The 22,411-nt window shown below is 41.4% G+C and overlaps 1 protein-coding gene across 6 annotated transcripts in view; it reads left to right on the forward strand.

Annotated features, from left to right (window-relative positions):
- The window catches only part of AMBRA1 (autophagy and beclin 1 regulator 1), a 133,222-nt gene that overhangs the window by 21,772 nt on the left and 89,039 nt on the right, over positions 1–22,411 (forward strand). For all 6 annotated transcript variants that reach the window (XM_065838475.2, XM_065838474.2, XM_071809150.1 and 3 more), the window contains 2 exons: positions 11,639–11,725; positions 18,311–18,493. In XM_065838475.2, the coding sequence (XP_065694547.1) occupies positions 11,639–11,725; positions 18,311–18,493 (270 nt within the window). The remainder of the gene's footprint in view (positions 1–11,638; positions 11,726–18,310; positions 18,494–22,411) is intronic.

The raw sequence follows: 22,411 nt of genomic DNA on the forward strand, positions 1-22,411 counted from the left end.
CCTTTTGAATTTCTCAGGTTTCATTTCCATATCGCTTTGCTGCCACAAGAGGGTAATGTTGCTTCTGCTCCTTGCTTTTCCTGTCTTCTGCAGAACCACAAAGTTTCTGAGTTCTTGTATAAAGAAAACAGGTAGCTTGAGGACCGCTCCCCTCCCAGTCCTAAATTGCAGCTTATCTCCTTAGTTACCATACATTTGCAAGTTCTTCAAGTGTTTGGGAAAAGGCATGAATGGGGATCCTGAGGGGAAATGGCTCTAATATGGAGTGCAAGCAAGGGAGCAGCTTATCCTCTTGGCTTTGTAAGGGCTTGAAAGGGACAGATGTGGGCCTTGAGGTGAAGCAGGTATTTTGTCTCTCTGACATGCAAATGCCCCTGAGTTAGAGCTGTAAAAGACCAATTCTGCAGAATTCGACTGGACTCATTGCCTACCAGCCTTGGAGCAGACCTTTCTTTGCAGTCTGCCTTCTCAGAGGTTTTGTTTGCATTTCAATGGTTACTCATCCTTCCTCAGAAGACTTCCATAACATGGGGCTTATTTTCTGGAGGAATGATTAGCAGATGTTGACCCCAGTCTGGGTGGCCACTTTTTTCCACGGGATTGTGTTTATTTTCTTGTTCAAGTATGCCTTGAACTATTACCTTAATTTTTAGGCTTTTCCATAAGCATGCCCATGAATATGTTTGGGTTTTGTTTCTCATGTAAATAGGCATGGCTTACTCATGGCCATGAGGGGATGCCTCTTCCGGATCTAAATTGTAGATAATGGTGTTGACTTGTGGTCTAACTGGGACCTGTCTGTGGTTAAAGTAGATTGACAGGGTAGGAACACTCCCATTCCTGCCCGGCAATGGCGAGTGCTGTATGTAAAATGGAGAAGTGTATAGTCACTTCTACAGCTGGTTCTTGAGTTCCTGCTGGAGCTTAAACTTCTGATGTGCTGCTCTGTTTTTTAATTTAAGATAATGTTACTATTTTTTCCCTAATTGCTTACAGCAGTGGTGGCTTCCTAATTTGAGTATTTAATATCTGTTGCGGCAGTGATGTGTTGAGTTCACTGAAGAAGGGGGACATGAGGAGGAGGTCACACCTCTGAGCTGTGGAGAAGCACGGCAGCAGGATGGTGCTGGCTGCTCAGGCTGCACATCAGTGGGAATGTGGCCTGTGCCAAATCTAAGTGGACCTACCCAATATCATCTTTCCCCAACCTTTATGTTCACGCCCATTCCTTGTGGAAACTCTTGCTAGCTTGGTGTCCTGGTGGTATATTTTAGGCTCAGCATTTTGCTTAAACTTATGGCATGTAGACCTCACCTGTGCTGTGAGAAGAAGGATTTTTCTGGCAAGAAAAGTTTATGCTATACTGTTTTCAGTCATGATAAGAAATAATTCCAAAGATGCTTTTTTACAATTTTTGAAAATGATGATGGTAGAGATAAGTAATATCTCAGTAGTGAGGAACAGTGGGGCAAATAGAAGTCATGGAGAGTTTTGCAGGCAGAGACAAGAGTTTCAGGTTTGTGGTTGGGAGAGAGGCTTTAGGGGAGAATGCCAAAACTGTGGAGTGGGGGAATGGTTTCTGGAGATGTTAACCTGTTCAGGAATGAATGAATGAAAACCTAATTTGTCAGTGCCAAGCGTAGAGTGAAGTGATAATCTGCAGGTGACACGAACATCTAGACATGATAATTAGCTGTGTTGATGGGTGAGATGTGCAGGCTGTGGACAAATGTGACAAGTATTGTTTGTTCGGCCTTTTCTAAAAATGAAAAATACAAGTCAGTTTTATCATGAGAATGTAACCATATCCTGAACTGTAGGAGAAGCTGCTGTGATATCTAAATGGCCAGTTGATGTCTACATGAGTTCTGAGGTTATTGCTGCCACCCATCCAGCTTTGTGAGTGTTCTTTGCAGACAGAGCCTGTGGTCTCTGTGTGGGCAGGAAAGACTTTGTTTTACTGATGTGGTAGAAGTTTGAGTTCTTGAATGTGATGGCAGTTGTTATGTAGAAGAGCAAGTGAAAGCAGTGCCTGTTTTCTTGCACAAAGGTTCTTCCCCCTGCCTTTGCTTGTTTCCTGATTTAAGTATAATGTAAGGTTGCTAGAGCCCTTTTACTTGATTACCAAGAGTTGGTGGGGGAAAAAATGATGCCTTGTGCTTTCCCTCTTGCAGTGAGTACTTTGGAAAGCTGAGCATAATCAGTCTTTGTCAAACTTGCATAAAGGCTTAAACCTTCTTTACTTTTATTGGCCTGAATTTAGATATGCAGCAATGACGGTAGCAACAAAAATATATTTTTTGTTTCCCCATATTACTCTTGCAGCAGTTTGACTTGCAAATTAAGCAGGTGTAGAAAGAACTCTGCTTTCTCAAAAACCTTAATAATATTTCCCCAGTCAAACCACTTCTCTTCTCCCAGTTTTTTTGGTAGTCCAGCCCTAGCAATGAGGAGTTCGCCTATAGAAAAAATGGGTATGTTTTCTTTCTCTGCAGTCTCCAGGAATGGAGACCTGTTTCCTACAAGTGTCTGTCTGTGGGGTTGTTCAGAACATTTGCTTTGTGTTCACCTGCTCCGACGTGGCAGCAAGGCAACGTGCTGAAATTGGATTCCCATGATGTTTCTTAATGAGGCTGGAAGAGGTACATGCTTTCAAACTGACTTACTTTTTTGCTTCTGCTGAGGAGTAATGAGATATGGAGTTGAGTGGTTTGTTTTGTTTTTTGGGATGGTGGTTTTATTTTTTTGTTCATTTTTCCTTTTGAGGAAAGCTTGTATGAGATGACCATGCAGCAAAGATATTACATAAACACAGACTGCTTAGAAGTTGAAAGACGGCTGGCTTCAAAAAGATAACTATTTGAGGATGCCATAAAACACATGTCAGTTCTCAGTTTTCCTACAGACAGGGAAGAAGTGTGAATAGCTTCCCCCTCCTGAAAGCCATCCTTTGTTAGGTTGTCTGTCTCCTGTGCTGTCTGCACATGACTTCCCTGTGGCCTCCTGATCCAACTGCTACAGGATGGGCAGCAGGTCTAGACAAGCTCGTTCAACCTGAAACAGTTGTTCCTGTTTCAATTTTTTTACTGAAGTGCATAGTTAATGTACTTCTAGTATTCTGTCTAGAGGATGATGCTCAGCTTATGATTAATTGGTGGTCTTTTACATGCTTAAGCTATCTAGATGTGATTCCTAGAGCTTGTTGTCTGGCTTCAGAGAGGCAGTGTTAAAACAATCTCTTAGTTTTGTTCTTGTTTTGTGTTCCTTTTGCCAAGAAACAAGTTATGGGCAGGCTCTCAGACCTTCTATTTCAGGCCTGCTTGCTCAACTAAAAGCTCTGTAGCTTGTGTGTAGCTCTGTGTAGATGTTTGCAGGATAGTGTGCCTCTTTTTTATGCTAATACAAGCCCTTAATCGTTAGATGTGCAATCACATATATTGCGTGTGTGCACTCATTGTTCACGCTCTTTATAAATGCACACAGCATGGTGTGTCTCGCAACAAAGTGCCCTCATCCAGTTATTTGCTCCTTATTACAGAATCTGTGCTGGAGAACTTGCAGTAGAACAGTGTGCGTCTACTGTCTGGGTCTGGAGCATGAGGAGAGAGAGGGACCTGTGATCTGACTCAGTAATACAACTGTAACAAAAATAGTGGTGACTATAGATTTCTCCGGTTGAGCCGTTCTGGTCTGTTGAACAGCTAACATGCATTTTAAACGTTTTCCACATACATATTTAACTGATTGCACCAAATGGCTGTTTGTGTGCTGATGTAACTGACCCCCTCCCTTGCCCTTCTTGAGAAAGCACCTGCTGGAACTGAAGGCTGTGAATAAACAGGGTTCATTATCTGCCAGGAAACTGACTCATTTTTCTGCTTGAAATGCATTGGTATCAAATCCTTCCACTGTCTTCATGAAGCAGGAGGGCTGGGGTAAGTGGCTGAACTGCCCTGCTGGTCATCTGTTGACCTGTATTCATTACTCCAGCCTGAACAAAATCATTTTAAGGGAAGTGACTGATGTGTGGTGGGACCTCTGTTTTCAAAGCCTTAGAAGCCTATGGAGATAACAGTACAGCTTCTGCCCCCTCAGGAAAGACACCTCCTCTTCAATTCCCTATGGAGAAGCAGGAGCCCTATGTAATTATTCCAGAAGCTGATGCAGATCTGTGTGCATGGTTAAGCAGAGATTTCTGCTGTCCATACAATCTGTGGTGTTGGGAACTCCCAGAACAAGGAGAATTTTAAGCAAACATTATACATATGAAGGTAGGTAGAAGAGCCCTCAAAAGGGTGAAGCTGTCTGCAGGATGATGGTGGCTATGTTCTGACCATGCTTTCAAACCTTTTATCATCACCATAATGACTAGGAACTGATTCCCTCCAGCTGAATTTCTGACATAATCACATGTTCTTAAGGGCCTAGAGAAACTGAGGAATGAAGGGTCTGTTTTCAGCTTGGCTGAGGTGCCTGCCCCACACTGGTATTAAACTGCCACTCTGGAGCAAAACAGCACATGCAGTCGCTTGAACTGATTTAAATTTCTTCTCCTCTCTGTGCCCCTCAAGTTTTGCCCCTGCAAAATGAAAGTGCAAGATCTTTCATCATTCTTTTCATGTTGGAGTTATTGTCAAACTAATCAACGCTGTCATAGCTGCTCTTGACCCTTTTAATGTCTATCACAGATGTGTGCTTCCTCTTGTCCATTTAAATAATGCATTAATCGTTTCCTGGGTGCTGTTATGATGAGGACCTCCGCATAATGCTCACTCATCTTTTGTTCTGATACGTGGCCTTTGTTAGCAGGTGAAGTGATAGATTAACAGTGTGACCTTGGGTCCACTTAAAAAAAACCAATCTGTCATTTTCCTCAGAGCTGTTGACCTTCCCTATGATGAGCTCCAGAGGTGCTGCACAGTGCCTGCAGCATCAGGTGGTAAATGGAGGCTGAAGTTCCTACTCCCGGAGCAGAAGTGCAGTAATAGCACAGTTCATCATGTGATATTACTTTCTAGTTAAACTAAAGCAGGTAAACTTTAGAGAGTTAACCATATTCTTCTTGAAATTATGCTCCCTGCCTTGTGATTAGGAGAACTCAAATCCCAATTCTTGTTTCTGCTGTTTCTGCTTACCTACAGTTCTTTGTTTCATGTAATTGTGCTCCTTTCCCCTGCAGTCCTTCCCAAATGTACTCCTTTCCGTCCTGGCTGAGAACCTGATGTGCTCTCTGTTTTCTGACCGAGAAATCCATACAGTTTGTTTTCTTCACAATTCTTACCCGGAATCAGTGAAGGTGGAAAATGTTTTTCGTGAAAACTGCTGTCCTATATCAAACCTGCTTCTCTGACAACTCAACACCTCCAGCTGCGAAGGATGTCTTCTCTGTCCCTGTCTGCCCCTCAGAGTTAGCACAAACACTTTCTCACAAACAGGCCAAAGTGTTCTACAAAAGCATTGTTTGGATTGTGTCTGTGATCACGTATTACATCTCTGCACTTACTGTTTTCCCTAAAGAAAGAAAGTAAACTTTATTCATTCATTTAGTGGAATAACTTTAAAAAAGAAAAAAACAAGGTGACGAAAAGAATGTATTACAGGGCTTGGATACTCATAAGAAAGGCAGCTGCAAACTTTGGATCCTCAGTGAGGGTGAGATGTATGGCAAAAATATGAACGAAGGGATGGAAGAACTAACTTGGAGAACTGCAAAAGTGAGTGTTGAGGTTTCTATCAGTACTAAATTCTCAGCGTATCTGTCTCTTGTAGACAGTTGCAGTTGTTCCAGGAAAAGTTTGACCACTTTTTTTGACTGTTTCTTCTAATCATCTGCTTCTGACCTGTCTTAATTCAGTTTTGATGCCAGGCTGAATGCGTCTAACCATAACTATGCAAAAGCTGAAATGTTAGCTTAGAGGTATCGAAGTAGATTATGCTAAGGACTTAATTTTAGAAATCATCTTTTCAAGCGATCTTTAGAACTGCATACTGATTGCTTTTTTATTTTAAGCTTGAATATGAAACTAGTGATAGCAATAATGTTTTTCTGTGTGACAAGAACTACAAAACTTTTATAGAAAATGAAGCTATGGAACAAAATGCTTGATGGTTTCTAGTTACATGACTTCAAGTTGCTCTTTCAAAGCAGGCAACACAATAGAGAGATGTCTGAAATAATTTTTTCCCTATGCTGAGAAAAGGGAAGGGAAAAATGCCCAAATCAGTGGATTGTGTTGGTTGATTTTTTTTGTTTAGAATAGTTTTCTGGTGTTCTATTGAGGCCATAATTGATCTCTAAGTATTAATTTGGCTTGTTAACAGTTAATAATTGGGCTTAGGATTCAAGGGAGGGTAGCAGTGTTATTGGGCAGCTGGAGAACATTTAGCTGTCTTTATGCTTTAGCTTTCTTGTTATCTCTAGGTTAAACATTGCCCCACCATAAGAAGGAGATTATCGATGTTGCTGTTCTGTATGTTCCCATGAGGAACCACAGGAGCACATCTGTAGGGATGAGCACTCAGGAGAGCTGACTGCTGGCAGTAATTCAGAGGGCTGAAAAATACATGTAATATGAAGTAGTGTGGTAATTTCATCTCCAAATGGGCAGTAGGGAATATAAAAGCCTTTCCAGGGAAGATATAAAACCCAAGGAGGAAACTCACAGAAGGTGCTGGAGTTGCCAATATACTTCTGCTTCAAAGGATTAAGATCAATTGCTCTTAGGCCCTCTTCATCACTGAATGCTGGGACTGTGGGAGAGGCACGCGTGCTTCCTTCATTTTACTGTTTTGCTCTGATTGTTCGTGTGCAGCAGCAGCTTAGGAGGATGTCAGCTGACCGAACACCGTTGTAATTTCAAGGAAACTAAGCCTCAGTGCTGTTTGTTATTGCCTCCCTTGCGAATGGGGAGGGAAGCTTTTACCTCAGTGTTGTTTGGAGTAGCACTGCTCAGTAATGTGCGTGCTGTGACAGCAAATGTAAGATATGGTGTAGGAATTGCATATCCTTAGAAACTGTTACTGAGAAGTTAAATTTGCTGCATTTAACTCTTCTCAAAGCCTGCTGAGATGAGTCACTCTGTCCCAAGAGGCTTTGATGGTGATCCTCGCCCCCATGGGGAGGGTGTGGGTACAGTGCAATGGCTGATGTGCTATGAGGAGGTTGCTTCATGACTTTTTTTTTCCTCTTGAGCTGCAGCTTCTGCCATTCAACTGCTTCATTCCTGAGAAATTTCCATTTTTCTGCTTGTAGTGTCTTGTGTGTGTGCACTTTCTTTTTCTTTCCCTTGTCTAAAGGTGACCTGTAACCTGCACCTTGCTTCCCTTCCCGTCTCTAGTGATTGCTGCGGTTTGCAAACCCTGGGTAACAGAATGAGTGTAGAGCTGTGGTTCCATAGCTGCTGAAGTCTGATAGAAAGGGAGTCTGCCGATACCTCAGTGCTGCTGAACTCAAGAGGCAATTTATATCTTCTTGTAGTAGTTCTAATAAAAAAAATAAGCCAACAAAAAACTACAATCCCTGTCCTCCTATTTTAGCAAGCTGGGCCAGAAGCATCTCTCAGGGTGAGCAGACTTAATCTTCATTATTGCGGCATTGACTGACAGCCTGGAGGATGATAATGTGAATTTTTTTTTTAATTTTTTTTTTTTTTTGTGAGCGGGGGAGGAGAGTGGAAATTGCAGTTTCTCTGCTAATTGTACTTTACATGTCACTTGTGACAATTTCATATTGTCTAGACAGAGATAGTGGAGCAGTTGCTTCCACAGAGCCTAGTGTTAGCCTGTTATACATCTGGGTAGCAAAAATGGGGGGTGTGGGAGAGGAAGAGTGTGCTGTAAGCTCCAGAAAGGACTCAGGAGTGAAGCGTGATCTACTGAAATGTTTCAAAAGGAGATGCAAGCAATAAGCATTTCTCTTTTTGCATGCTTCTCTGTTGGAAACTTAGATGCTTGGTGGCTAGTGCTTCCCTGTAACAGAGCTACTCCTGTTCATCCATGGATTATGTTTAATCTCCTTGACAGAAGTGTTCTCTACCTCAACACTTACCTTGGTAGGTTATTGGGCTACCTTACACTCCGTGTTTATGGAGAACAAATAGTTAGTGTCTCTCTCTGGGACTTTGGGTGGCAAAAGCATATATGAACATGGCACCTAAGACTTGATAGAGTACAGCATGACTTACTTTAAAAACATTTAACTTTTCAGCAGTAGGTTACGCTATCAGTGTCACAGATGCGACACTTTATTGATGTTTATAGCACCGATTATACTCTATTATATATGATGTTTATAGTATCTATTATTGAACCCATTTGTCAGTACCAAAGGCATTTGAATCTGTAGCTTGGCCTCAAGGGCTCAGTCTAGAATTGAGTTAGTTAAGTAATAGATTTTGTGTTTAGTACTCTGGTTTCAGTACAGATATTGTTATTCTTTGGAGCATTAAGCAGAGAGATGACCCGTCTGGATCTCATGAGGTTGCCTGTTGCCTTGTTTTGGTTTTTTTGTCTTCTATGTGCATTTATATCCACCTGTTAATTGCTCTGTGATCTGAGAGGGGACAGTTGTAGGACAATTAAGAACTACTAGTCAGGCTTAAAATCAGCTGTAGCTTTTAGCAGTTACTGTTAGCTGAATTATTTTTGTCCACCTGATCTGAACGTGGCCCTAGTGTGTGGCTTGTGTGTCTTGGTGTGAGATAGTGCAGGAGCTGAGTTTGGGCTGGCAGGCATGGAATGGAAAGGAAAGGCCATCTCCGCTGAGACCATTCAAATCTGCCACAGCAGTCCTGGGCAGTGTGCTTAGAAGAGTGGGTTAGTCATCCCACTCCCCACAACACCCTAACTACTGGTCTTCCCAGGGAGCCCTTCTGGGAAGGAGGTGCTCCTAAAGCAGCAGCAGCTCCTGCTGCTTCATGGGGTAGAAGTGCAGACTGTTTGAATTAAAATCACAGGGCTGTGAAGTCTGTTTACCCAGATACGTGACCATCCTGTGACTCGGGCAACTGTTGGTTTGTGTTTCACGAAAGTAACACATACCAGCTCTCATCTGAGGTGCTAGGTTCCCGGTAGAGCAATGCTCTTCAGGTGTTTATTTCAAGGATCAGGTGAGGCGTGGAGGTGAGAACTGTAGATCACCCAAAGTGCTGTTCCCAAGCCAAACAGAGGGACTCCTGGCAGACCTATGATGAGTTACTACCTGTGTCCTGCTCCTGCTTCCACACCCTTCTGCTGCCCTGTGCTTGGTATTCGTTTCGTTTTTCTTCTGTGCAGTTGCTGGCTACTTTCTGAAGGTGATCCCTCTAAGTCAATGCTCTTCTCAGGCAATTGCCAGCCTTTCCAAAGCTGAGAAGAGAGATATGGCTGGAGAATACCTGGAGACTTTCTAACAGAGCCTGCTGGGCTATGCAGTGTGTACTGGTCATCTTCCCTGTGTCATTTAGTGGATAGACGCTGAAAGGCTGGGGGAGAGGGTGGCCTGTGTAGTGTGTAGGCACCAAGACTTTTGACAGGGATGGTGAGTTTGGTGATTGTGTATGCGCACTATCAGGACACCGTAGGCACTGCAGGGAAATGGCACCGAAGAATCCACATGTGTTGTGTGCGGTTGCTCACACCTGTAAGGAGGCAGTGTCTGTTTCTAGGGCTATGGCCCTGCTGGGATCTGTGTGCTGTGGCGGCTCTTTCTCCCTGATAAAGTCCAGTGATGAGGCAGGATGGTGCAGTAGGGTGACAGCCTTGGTGTGTCCAGGCTGCTTGCAAACTGCTGGCTTTGGAGTGCTCTGCATAAGCAGCTCTGAAGAGCGGACTTCTAAAAAGCGTGTTGGCATTGCGGTCTCTGAAATCTGAGCCAGTCATGTAGAAAGGGGACAGCTGACTGAATAGGTAGAATATCCCTTTTACTGTTTTTAATCTCTCTAGTTTTGCACCCAGAAGGAATAAAAGCAGTTTATATATGATGCAGGTGCTAGGTTTACCTCATAGGTATGGGACGTAAGGTATACCTCATAAAGCAGTTGCACCATTTCTTTTGAATTAGCTGTTTTTGCATGTATTGACTTATATATTTGGAGCAGGAGAGAGTGTTTGGTAAGGCAGGATTGAAGCATGATAACTTTCTGGGGAGCCAAGGGATTCCTAATATCTAGCAGTGTTGAAGGTTAGAGCTTTTGACTCAATAACCTGGGGAATTAATTGATCTGAAATTTTAAGAGATTTAATAACTGTTCTTGAATAAGATAAATGGTTGCCAAGCAACTTCGTGCCAGAGAGGACAGGATTTTTTTGCCTTCTGTAGAGTCCCAGTGCTTTGCAGCAAGTGCTGAGTCTCTTGAGCTGATACGTGCCTTTCCAAGTAATTGTAACAATCTCTTGTTGTTTTCTGTATTCTAGATTTATAATACAAAATTGAAGGTTTGTTGTTGCTGGAAGGCAGTGAAAAGTTGTCAAGATCCTGATGGGGGGATGGCTGCTGGAAAAAAACACATCTCATTGGCATTTCTACTGTCTTTATCTGGCTAGAAGTGGGGAGTTGGACTTGGATTATGTCTGATCCTTCTTCCTGCTTCCTGTGTTAATTCTTGCTGTCCTGCATTGCAAATGCTAACTGTGGATTAGGAGTGTAGGTTCAAATCTTTCTCACCGATTATGTGTGTGGGTGAATAGAACAGGTGTGGTGTTGGACCTCTTTGACTTTCAAACCACAACAGTTTTCATTAGTTACAAAGACTGGAAAACAATTTACCAGGAGTTCTGAGGCAAAAAGTCTTGAAAGGGAGCTTAAGCAGCCTTAGGAACTTTGGCAGTTGATTTTTTGCACTCTCCACACCCACCTCAAATCATCTCTCAAGTTAATCTAATGGCTGCAACAGGCTCGAATGAGTCAGTCTTGAAACAATGGCATCCTCTGCTTTCTGACAAGAAGCTAGATAGAGGTGGATATAGAAGCCATGGTAGAGGACATGTTCTTGCTGTGTACTTTTGATTCTGCTGCCTTCATGACTCAGACTCGCTTCTCACAGATTCAAGCTGTCTGGCTGCATTTGCATACATTTACTTCTTGAGTGAATATTTGGTATCTCTCCCTGTGACTGATTAAGATACAGAGGAAATGAACATTTTTTTGGTAGCTGAAAACCTCTCTTTCTGAGCCTGAGAGTAAGATTGACTATTTTATTGTGGAAAACACCAGCTGTACCCTTGAAGGCCAGACGCCGAGGTGTGTTCTTTGTCCTGTGCTCCTCAGCTTATTCCCCGTGTAGCCACCTTTGAGTGGGTAAGAATTTCACAAACGGCCAATGCAGTGTTAGTGTTTGTGGACCTGATAAAATGGGACGACTTGTCTGCAAAGGAGAAGGAGCATCTGCATCTTTCTTTTGAAACTTGGAAGTGGGTTTGGGACAACTTTTCTTTTTTACTTGAGGTATTCTTTCTCCTGTGCAATGAGAATATTACATGTTGAATAGCTATGTGATGAAAACACTTGTACCATCAGTGAGTGGTTCAGTATGTTGCAGAATTCTCTGCACTGATGTTAGAAATACTCTTAATAGTCTTAAGAAGTTTCAGAAAGTAGGGCATGAATAGGGGGGTTGTTCCTGAGTAGTCTTTGACTTTGTCATTTGTTTTTCCTTTCTAGAAGGTTATTGGAGTCTTCCCTCATTTCATTATCTCGCTACGATGGAGCAGGGTCCAGGGAACATCCAATCTACCCAGATCCAGCCAGGTAAGAGCTAAATGCAATATAAAGGCATTTAAGTTTCGTAGTCAAAAGCATAACTTTGATATAGCTTACTGAATCCTTTGGGAATAGTCCTAATATTGAGCCTGTCTCCTCCTCAATGATGTGACATAGAGGCGGGGTACAAACCAAATGAGCAGATGCTGTTAAGTCTGGGAGAGAGTCGGGAAAAGTTGCTGTTTGAGTAAGCACATAAGGGTTCCTGAAATAATTTGGGATGGAGAACACTAGGTGGCAAGCAGGTCCAACAGTAAATGAGATTATATCAATAAATTTGAAATATCTTTAGAAGAAAAATGAAGAAAAAACAAATAGAGTAATCAGGAGTAAGGGAAAATGCTGTAAAGGCAATTAGGAGCTGGTGTGAGCAGACAGTGTGCTTGAAAGAATGGAATGTCTCCATAAATGTATGCTTATGAGAGACAGCATAACCAGGACGTTATGTATACTTAACTAAGAAAAAAATACTGACAATTATTTCTGAAGAGTCATGAATCATTGACATTAGACACAGAAACACCTGTAGTGCTGCTTAATCTCCAGAAGAGGTGGGTGTGTTTCAGAGGACTAGAAAAAGCAAATATGGCAGAGTTAACAAAAATGGAAAGGACTGATCTTTGCAATTTCTACTTAGTGTATTAAGAAGGAAACAGATGGGATAATTTGACCCACAGACTCTGTCAGAAGAAATGATAGAATTGTGAACAGCAAGCAGCTTTGCGAGCTTTCAAAGAATAAATCGTGACAAATAAGCTTTCGTTAGATCGGTTTAACAAAGCTATGAATGAGGAAAATTCAGTAAGTGTAAAATATAACTGATTTAGCCTCTTAAGGAACCTCTGGCATAGCTGCATGAATTCAAGGCTACTAGGATTTATCATAGAGTGCAGGAATACCAGTGTATGAAAATTAAATAAGTTGCTGAAGGAGTTTGGTGGTGTTGGTTGTTGTTGTTTTGTTAGTTTTGTTTTGTTTTTCTTGTTCTTTTTTACATCATTAACGAAATCTGCATTTTTATACAGATGATGCTTTAAGTATAAGTTCTGAAATAAAAGGCTATGTTGCAAACTGGCTACATGGTATAATTATGCTGGTAATAACTTCTTGCTAACGATCTCTGTAAATAAAGCCTTGTAGAGGTGAATCTTGTATTAGGCTTTTTTTTTTTTCATTTATTGTGAACAAAGTCACTTTGTAAAGATCATTCAAAGGCTCAGGAATGGCGTAAATAAAACTGTTTGCAGTGAGGTGAAGGTAAGGTGGGGTGTGCTAAGTATATGTAAGGTCATGGGGAAACCAAGACAGGTAACTGCAGTAGGTCTTGGCAACTGCATGTCAGAATGATGCTGACAAATGTAAAAACTTTCTGGATGGCAATTGATTAAATGACAAGTAAATTGATTGATTTACCTGGGAAGATGAAAATGATATTTTACAAATGTTAATTAAGTGGTATTACTACATTCAGGTCAATTTATGAATGACAAGAGCTGCTAAATGGCTGAAAATGCACCATTTCTTATTTCTGCAATGCATAATCCAAAGCAGGCAGATATATTGAGCAGAGATTCTGGCTCTCCAGGAGCTGCCTTTTAAAAAAGAAAAGGAGGAGGGCCTGCCTAGGTTACCGATTTCTTTTTTTCTTCTGTCAGATCTCTGCTATGATGAAGCTCAGTAAAACGTATGGAAAGGGATCAATGTCTGAGACATTTCCTGGCATAAGGAGCATTGTCAGAAATATTTTTCTGCTCGAAGCCATTTTTCAACTGATACAATGTTTTTCAAGTGTTTTTAGGTTGCCGTAGAAGCCATAGTAGCTTGAGTTTATAAGGAGCTTTGGGAGAGAGTGTTGAAACTGTTTCTAAGAGGGTTAATCTGTTCCAGTAAGTGTCACTGTCCTTTTCAGAGGATGAGTTTCACAGATGCATAATCAGCATGAGCTGCAAGATTGAATGGGGTAAGATTAGAGTCTTTTTCAGTAAACCTTACTTTTGCGCTAGGCTAGTAAGATCTTTCTAAGTGACCTTTTCACTTGTTAGAAATTGAGGATGTGATTAAAAGGAGTGTTATTGCATTTTGAGTTTTTTGTAACATCAGAAGCTTGTAATGGAAAGTTATGGCTTTCAGCTATTCTTAAATAAGGTGGAAAAGTGAAACAAAGGTGAAATAATAATCTATATGTGTCTGTGTGTGTATATGTGTTTAAATATATATTAAAAATATATAAACCTCCTTAAGACCAAGCTGTTTCCAATTGAGTTTTTTTTTTTTAAACTTCATCATTTGAAGAATTTATTTTTGAGAGCATGTGTGCATGTTTTGGTTTTGCATCTACTGTCTGTAATGGTGCTATATTTGAATAAGCTAGGCCAGGAGTGAGGCAGGGAGAACATTTTTTTGAAGTTCTCTTGGATGTAGAATGAATATTCTGATGTAGACTGCAGCATTCTTTCTTGGTGGCCTTGCTGATATTCTTTAAAGTCAGCTTGGCTGTTCTGTCATTCGCCACAGTTTCCGTGTGTACTGAGCTCAGAAAGCAATCTGCAGAGGAATCAAATAAAGCTGTCATTGAAAAGCACCTATTTTATTTTTTTTTCTAACAGTAATACTCAAAAATATGCTCACATATTGTATATATAAAGCATTGTAAGGATGTTTGGTAGATAAGACTCCAAAAAAAAACTTAGCTGCTAGAATGTTACTAGGAGAGAGACCTTCAGGCCGAATGTTGCCTGTGAGTTGGAGTGGAACGGAAGCAACTAAAAGTTGGTGTCTGCTACCAGCATTACCTTCAGCTGAAGGACTGCTGGTGTGTGTGCCACCATAGACATCACCAGGGAAATTAATGACACCAGTCAGGTAACCCCCTTTAGAACATGTCTGCTGGCTGAGAGACATTTAGAGGTGTGAGCTGTAAGAATGTCAGTGAATGTCGTGGCCATCAGCATCAGGGCAGAATTGGTGAGTGGTGTCAATCCTTCTGGAATGTTAAGGAAATAGGAGGGTCTGCCCAGCAGTATGGTGCTGTTGGATACAGATACACCAGTTCTTGGTGCTGTTCTGGGGAAGTGGTTGTAGAGACCCTCCAGTTGGTGTTCCTGTGGTGATTGTTGCCGTAAATACAGCCAGCTGTTTTGGATATCTGGCTGTAGCTGAGGACACTGTGCTATGTAGTAGCTCGCTCTTTAGTATGCATGATGCCATTTAGAGCAAGATGCTTGAACCTTACTAATGCTAGCAAAACACCTTCTTTCCTGAGTTCCCCTTCGCGCTGGCCAGCCAGCAGCACTGTGTGCCTGGAGGATGCACAGCCTCTCGCTGACACGGTTGTTGGATGAGACAGAAGCTGTTCGGTTCTGGTTTTTGCAGTGCGACATTTCTCCCACTCAGTGCCTTGTTCTGTGGTGATTTTGTGTGGCAGCAGATGGTTCAGAGGAGGAGAGGCTGAGGTCCAGTCACCTCAGAGACTGGGCTAATTTAGCTCCCGTGGTGTAGTCAGATACAACGTACTGTCCTGTGAATGCAGACTCAGTTTAAGAATTACTGGATAACTTCTGTCTGTGTTTTGCTGCTGCTTTATTAGAAGCACAGGTGAGAAATAAATAGACTAGGCAGCCTTCTGTGACTGATGTGTGTTTAGCCAACTGGTAGACTAACTTTGATCAGGGGCTGATTTACAGTTGTGTATTATATATACGTTCAGTGTAGCTGACTGAACTGAAGAGATGTTTCATGTTAAACTGTGTTTCTTATGCTGCTTTGCAGCCTTCTCATCCCTCCAGGACAGCAAAATCTCTTATGTTGGCTCTCAGCTCTGGTTCTGATTTGTGTCATAACTGTATTCCAAACACAGATACAGCCTGACAAATACCATTTTTTTTCCGCTGCATGCTCTCGTCTGCCAAGATTAATTCTATAGCCTATTGCTTTGAGTATGTTTCTCTCCTGCCCTTTTGTACTTTATCCCTCACACCTTTCTATCTGTGTACCAAATTTAAGCTTCTTGTCTTCTCTTTGGGAATCTTTTTCACAGACTATCCAGGCTGCACACCAAATGATGTCAGGAAGCTGAATCTGGCATCTCATCATCCATTATGGCCAATCTTTATTGCCTACTCGTTCTTCTAACAAGCATCATTGTGTTTTTTCTTGTGATGTGCTGCATAATTTGAGAAGATTAAATGTCTGCAAAACTCATTCTTCATATCTCTTTGTAAAACTCTCCCTTGGTGTGATCTTGGCAAAGAAAAAAGCTTCAGTGATTACACTCCTGGACTGATGAGACCACGGTTCATATTTTCCAGTGTTGCCTTGTTTCCATGTTCCTTTCTTTCTCTGTGTGCACACATTCTACTGTAGACTTATTTTTAGGCATATGCAGAGACTTTGGCTTATGGAAAAGGCCAAAGAAGAGAATAGCTCCTCATTTATGAGCGCACTGCTGTAATGTCTTGCTTTTTTATATTTGGCCTATTAAGTCTTCAGGGGAAGTGCTGTGTTTGTACGGTGAAACCTTCTTACGTTATATAAGCATGAACAGCTCTAATTCATCAAACAGTACATAAAAGATCTGGGAGGAATCCAAAACAAACGGAGTGTGTGGTTCCCCTTACCCTTTTGCTGCTTGTTGACTACGGTTTTAGACCCCCTGAGCCTGTAGTGTGTCTGCTAAACTTGCCTCTTTGCTGAGACAGCAGCCCGGTAGGGTACAGGGAGCTCACCTTGGAGAAGATGCTCTCTCGTTGTGCCTCTGTGACTTACAGTCCCTTCTTTCTTGTCACCTTTTTTGCTTATATGTCTTCAGTGTATGGCAGGATGGGAGACTGAATGTCCTTGGTGGGTTTCTGCAGTCAGAACATTAATACCATCTATCCCTTGAAGAATTAGTACATTTCTTTCATGCTGCTCGAGGGAGCAGTCTCTAGAAATACTATTAAATGTAGTTTTCCGTTGAAATATGACTTGAGGGATGGTAGCAGAACACTTTATCAGGCTTGGTGTCATTGCTGCTCACGCTGTTGTGGACGCAAAACTTATCCATACTTGAGGAAAATCTTATTCCCAGTACATTCTCATAGAATCAGCACAGCTCTAGAAGGAAGAAAAAAAATGAGAAGTCTTCTAATAATCATATTATCAGAGATAATTATAGAGCTGCATTTTTGTTGCTGGTGGTTGTATAACACAGTGAAAATGTGTGGTGTTGGTCACTATAAATTTAAATATATCTTTAAGAGTCTCCATGGCTGATGGTGAGGTCCACTGTAAATCAAATTTAACTTGAAACTCTTTTCTGAAGATGGGTAGCATTCCTGTAAGACAGACAGGCCACCCCTCTTTGTGATTGCAAAGGAGTATGTTTTCATCTCTAGACTGTGCCCTGGAATTCACTGTTCAATTGAGGTTTTTTGTTTTACTTTTTGTTGTTTAAAGCTGTTCACACTTTCATTTGTAGATTAAAAAATTAGGACTGATATTTCCATTATCAGTCTCTTGCTGTGGTGCCTTTGCAGGAAATGAGATTGTATTGCCATGATGCTGGGAAGTACCAGTCTGGTAACTTGAATTGAACAAAGAACAAAACCACATCTATGGGCTGGTGGAGGGAGAGAAAGCTAGAAGTTAAGGGAATAAACGTCTTAATGTCTAACTACTTGGAGGGGGTTTGTTGTCATCTTCTTTCCTCCTCCCAAATTGGAGGTCAATTCTGATCCAAATAAAGCTAAAGAAATTATTATTCAAGCATCTGAGGTATCTGGACTCTAATACTGAGTAACCATGTCACAGAAAGTGTGTGCCAGTAGCTGTGGATATATGCAGGGTAGGAAAAGAGAGTGTTGTTACCTGTCTAACATCGAGGAAGGGGGTGGTACTGGTGCAGGATAGTTTATGCAAATTAAGGCCAAGTTATGCATGAGAAAGAATTAAGAGTTAATTGCAGAGGAAGGTTTTTCTTTCAGGTAGGATGCAAGGCTTTTAATACTCCTATTAACATATATCTAGTGTATCTGATGAAATAGCCACTATATGAAATCCCTACCATTTGGATCACAAAGTAGTTAAACAAAGCTGTTAAACTTTTTTTTCTCCTGCTGGATGCTTTATGGTGCTCCTGTTAAGTATCCTCCAAACAACAGCACTTTCCCTCAGTGTTTATTTGAGCACTGCTGCTGTTTAGCATTGCAAGCAGAGCTCACATTGGGAGTGGGCTTGATTCTTATAAGGGAAACTTGCTGGGGTTAGTTGTGTGAACTAGTAATAAATAAACGGTGGGCTCCAAGGAGTCCTGAGAAGCAAACTTCTCTGTGCTGTGGATAAGCTTTTTGTCTATAGGTACGTGTAGTACTTCTGTTTGCACAACATGGGAATCACGTGGGAGTGTAGCATATAAAGAGAAAATTACTTGTACTTGCTTTCTTTATTTACTCTGTCTTACTCATGGGTAAAATGCAAACATCCAATTTTATGATATATTGTTACCATCCTGGAACTTGGAGCTCAAAAAGAAAAACAGAATTGACTGTCATTCTGTACTTGTGTAACCAGTGTCTGTATATCACTCTTGCTCAGGTTGTCTCCTGCTGCATATTATGCTCAGAGGATGATCCAGTATCTTTCCCGGAGAGACAGTATTCGGCAACGGTCTATGCGGTACCAACAGAACCGTCTCCGCTCTTCCTCCTCCTCTTCTTCCGCATCAGAGAACTCAAGCCCATCTGTAGAGGGAAACGATCTGGAATTTGAAGATTTTGAGTAAGTGTGCATGCTGTTTTGACCCCTTGCTGGAGTCTGTTGTCAGCATGAGACTGCTTTGTGGCTTCCTACTGTTTACCAATCAAAAACATCTCTGGCTTCCTTTAGGAACAGGTTAAGTCATTCAATCAATAAAAAGAGCAGTGATTGCTACAAATGGGTCTTGTTTCTGTTATGAAAATTAAGGATGCTTTAGGCTACCATCAACACATCAGGCGATTTAGACCAGATTTAAAAGACTGGTTAAATAAAGAAAAGGAGCATCTTTTTGTCCCATGGAGCAGATGAGGAGCCAAGAGCTTATTAGAGCCCTCAAATCTTGATATAGAACAGGAACCACTAGGAAGCTTTGCAGGACTTAGTTCTTTGGCCTAAGGCTGTAGGAGACAGCCAAACATGCTCAGTTACTTTTACTTGCTCCATCTGTACAACTCTGTCAAATTAGCTGAAGTTTCTGCAATTTGGTTTTTTAGAAGACTTGGTGATTGTGAATCTGTGTTAACACTTCGTCTTCTGTAAGGGGAGCAAATGGCATCTTTTGTCAAAGTGAGGAATTACTACATTCAAACACTAAAAGAGTGCTCCTGTAAGTCACTGTATTTCCTTCTGAGTGGTTCTACTGACAAACTTTTAAAGTCTGCTTTCCAGCATCTGCTTTTGGACTTCTAGCAGTACCCAGTGTAATTCCAGCAAACAAATTTATTGCAAAGCCTTCCCAATAAATGGAAGTATAGTAACAGATTGTTCAGATGGCATGGAGACCAAAAGCTCAGTAATTTAGATTAAAATCCATTTTAGCAGAAAAGAGAATATGAACTTTCTAGTCTGTCTTCAGACATTTTCTTTAAAATATGGGATTTTGCCTGGGCACTTCAACTATTTCACTGAATTTCTTTCCCCCTTTGTGTGTATTGAAATTAAAACTTAGGATGATTCTGAGCATGGCCATAGTAGTTGTCTATGGTGGTAACGCAGTAGGGAAGTGCTTTTGGGAGCTGTGAACTCCTCAAAAATCTGGGCTTTTATCTTGCTGCTGCCAGCAGAGGATGCCGTCAACTTTGCTACTATAGCAGCTTTCATGTTCACTTGCTGCAGTGGCACATACTTGAGGTGGCATGTTGTTAAAGCTCCATGGCCTCTGTGTCAGGGTGAAGTCCCTTTATGAAGGACACTGGTAACACTCGCTATTCCCAGAAAAGCAAGATGTTAATCCCTTTCTGCTTTCTTAAGTGGTGGTAGACCTTTTTTTTTTTTTTTCCTGTAGACTGTTGTTCTGTGAAGCTGTCATTTCATGCCTTAGCAATTAAATATTCAGAAGTACAGGGCAAGTGAATGTCTTCCCCTGTCATTGTGGCCTTGTTTGTGTAAGATGTAAATGAGGGGAGATAACAGAAAAGTCACTGCCCAGTAGCTTCTCCCAAGCAGCTGCGTGGTTTGGAAAAGCAGAAATACGTGGCTGCCAGGCTCATTTTGTGAGGCAAGTGTGTCACAAGCATAGCCCTTAATATTTCTATTATTCCATTTCATTTGGCTGTGGTGGCTTGTTTGGCTGGGAAAAGAATAGATGGTAAGGTCGTCATTCATAAGAGCCATGCAAATGCCTGCAGAGAAATGTGTTCGCCTGCAGATAATATTCACACAGTGAGAGCACCCAGTCAGGGAAGCAATTCAATCAGCTGTGCTAAGGTTGTCTTTCATTTCATTCTGAGTGAAGTGTTTATTCCTTACCGAGCAGTGGCTGAATTTGTTGGTTGAATATTTCATATTGAATTCTGGTCTGTGCATTCAAGATGTGCTGTCTTTTTCCTTCTCTACTTCATTATTTCTCCTGGCTGCTTTGAGGGAGCTGCTGGGTGGGGGCCCTTAGAGCTGGAACTTGTCTCGTGACTCATTTGATTTCCTCTGCTGACACTTCATGATGAAATCTCTTATGCAGAGTTCTTGTTTCTCCATTTGGCTCCTGTATCCCTCATTTGCTTGCTCATTTGAGCAGACTTGTGTATTTCTTTCTTGACCTGATCTAGATGCTCTGTCTTCCCTGCTTCTCCAGATCTGGTGTAGGACAGGGTGTTGCTGCTGTGTCTAGCTGTCTGCAGCTCGTGCTTTTCTCCTGGAATCCAGTGAATATTTTTGATGTAAAAGCCGTAGCAAGTTGCTTTGATGCTTTATCTTTCCAAACTTATTAATGTAATTGGTAAACTTTCTCTCTTTTTTCATTTTCCTAGAAATCAGGAAAAAGATGTAAGGAGCATTAAACACCAGTTGGTCTTAATACACATAGAGCTCTGGGCAAGGAGTGAGCCCTGTGTTTGTGCAGGGTGCCTGGTAGACAAACCTTCCTCAGATGTCATCTTTTGTGGGATTCTGACATTTTCTCTCCTCTAAGATTCATTATTATATCTTTTCAACTTTGCTTACCTGGTTATGTAGTAAGAGGCGTGAAAGACGTGGTCTCTGCACTGTTTGTGCATATGGCCTCTAAATCTGAGCTAAGGCCTTCCCTCTTGTGTATCAGCCTAATGGTATTATTTTCTCCATGCAGTTTCTCCAGAATCTCATCTGAATTAATTCATAAAATATTTAATTTGTGATAATGATAGCAATAGCAATAGTGTTGGTCTAAGATTGTGAGGTAGAGTGGGGTTTTTTTTATAGGCGTTAGTAATATCCTTCTATAACACTAGGTTTTACAGACAGGGGAGGAGGAGGGAGACATAAACTATACCTGTGTTATTTGGTCTAATAAGATGTTATCACTCTACATGCACTGCCTGTGTTTAACCTGTCACTGTTGTCGTCCTACTGCTTACTGAATACAACTGACAACTGTAAACTTAGTCATGTCTTCATGAAAGCATGTAATACTGTTTGTAATATTAGGTTATTAACAGATAAATTGATATGAGTGGGCTTTAAGGTTAACTTTAGCAGAATCTTAAACTAAAATGAAAAGACTTTTTACATTCTGGGATAATAATCTCTGAATGGAGAATGACGTCACTTCAGTCTTCCAGCATAACTGGTAAAAATAGATTCTTCATAGACAAGTCATGGATGTTGAACTTTTTAATTTCAAGGTCTTTTTTGAGTGTCTTATGTTTGGATCGCATGTGACGTTTCTGCAAGTGCATGTTGGCTATCTGTGTCCCTTTTTGTCTGCAGTAAGTGTAGGGGAACAAAGGCACAAAACCAGGTTCACTTTATCTGTCAGACTGAAAAGCAGATATATAGGACAGTGCACCAGCTCTCGTCTGAAAGCCTTGCTAAAATCCTTCACTACAGTTCTATAAAGGCTTTCAAGCCAAGGGTAAAGGTGTGGCTGTGGCTGACCCCTGTCTGCTTTTGAGAGTGGGCTGCCTGGTAGAATAAAGATATGAAGGAGCTTGGAGAATACACTCTCTTGTCTTTTCCCCTTTCTATTCTCTCCTTTTTTCCTTCTTCCCAGGAGAATCTGTGCTGGTGTGGATCCATTCAGTTTTGCCATTGTCACAGACTAAGAAGGTCTTTACTGTGTCTCTAATACAAGAAGGCCTTTACCTCACAGGCCTGAAATCTTGTTTTGGTGCTTTATCCTTTTAATTTCTTTTGAGACACCTTCATTTGAAACATCTTTTCTTGTTAGCTTATTTAAGAACCTTGACTTATGCATTGGTACTGGAATATTAATTAGGAACTGCTTGGAAGCAGTTGTGTCTAAACTAACATTATGCAATGAGAGAGAGGAGGGGGGACAATGGCTGTGGTTAGTAGTGTACACTTGGCTAGGAGCTGTAGATTTGGGCTGGGATTCTGTTCTCCTTATTTCTTCTCAAGTGGAATGGTGGAAGTGGGTTTCAGGGAGGGTGTTGTGTGTCATGGTGAGAATAGGCATGTGGTTTGCTCAATGGCTGAGGAAAATAGGTTTTGAAAAGTTTGAGT

The sequence above is a fragment of the Patagioenas fasciata genome, chromosome 5 (assembly GCF_037038585.1).
Source record: "Patagioenas fasciata isolate bPatFas1 chromosome 5, bPatFas1.hap1, whole genome shotgun sequence".
In the NCBI taxonomy this organism is placed as follows: Eukaryota; Metazoa; Chordata; class Aves; order Columbiformes; family Columbidae; genus Patagioenas; species Patagioenas fasciata.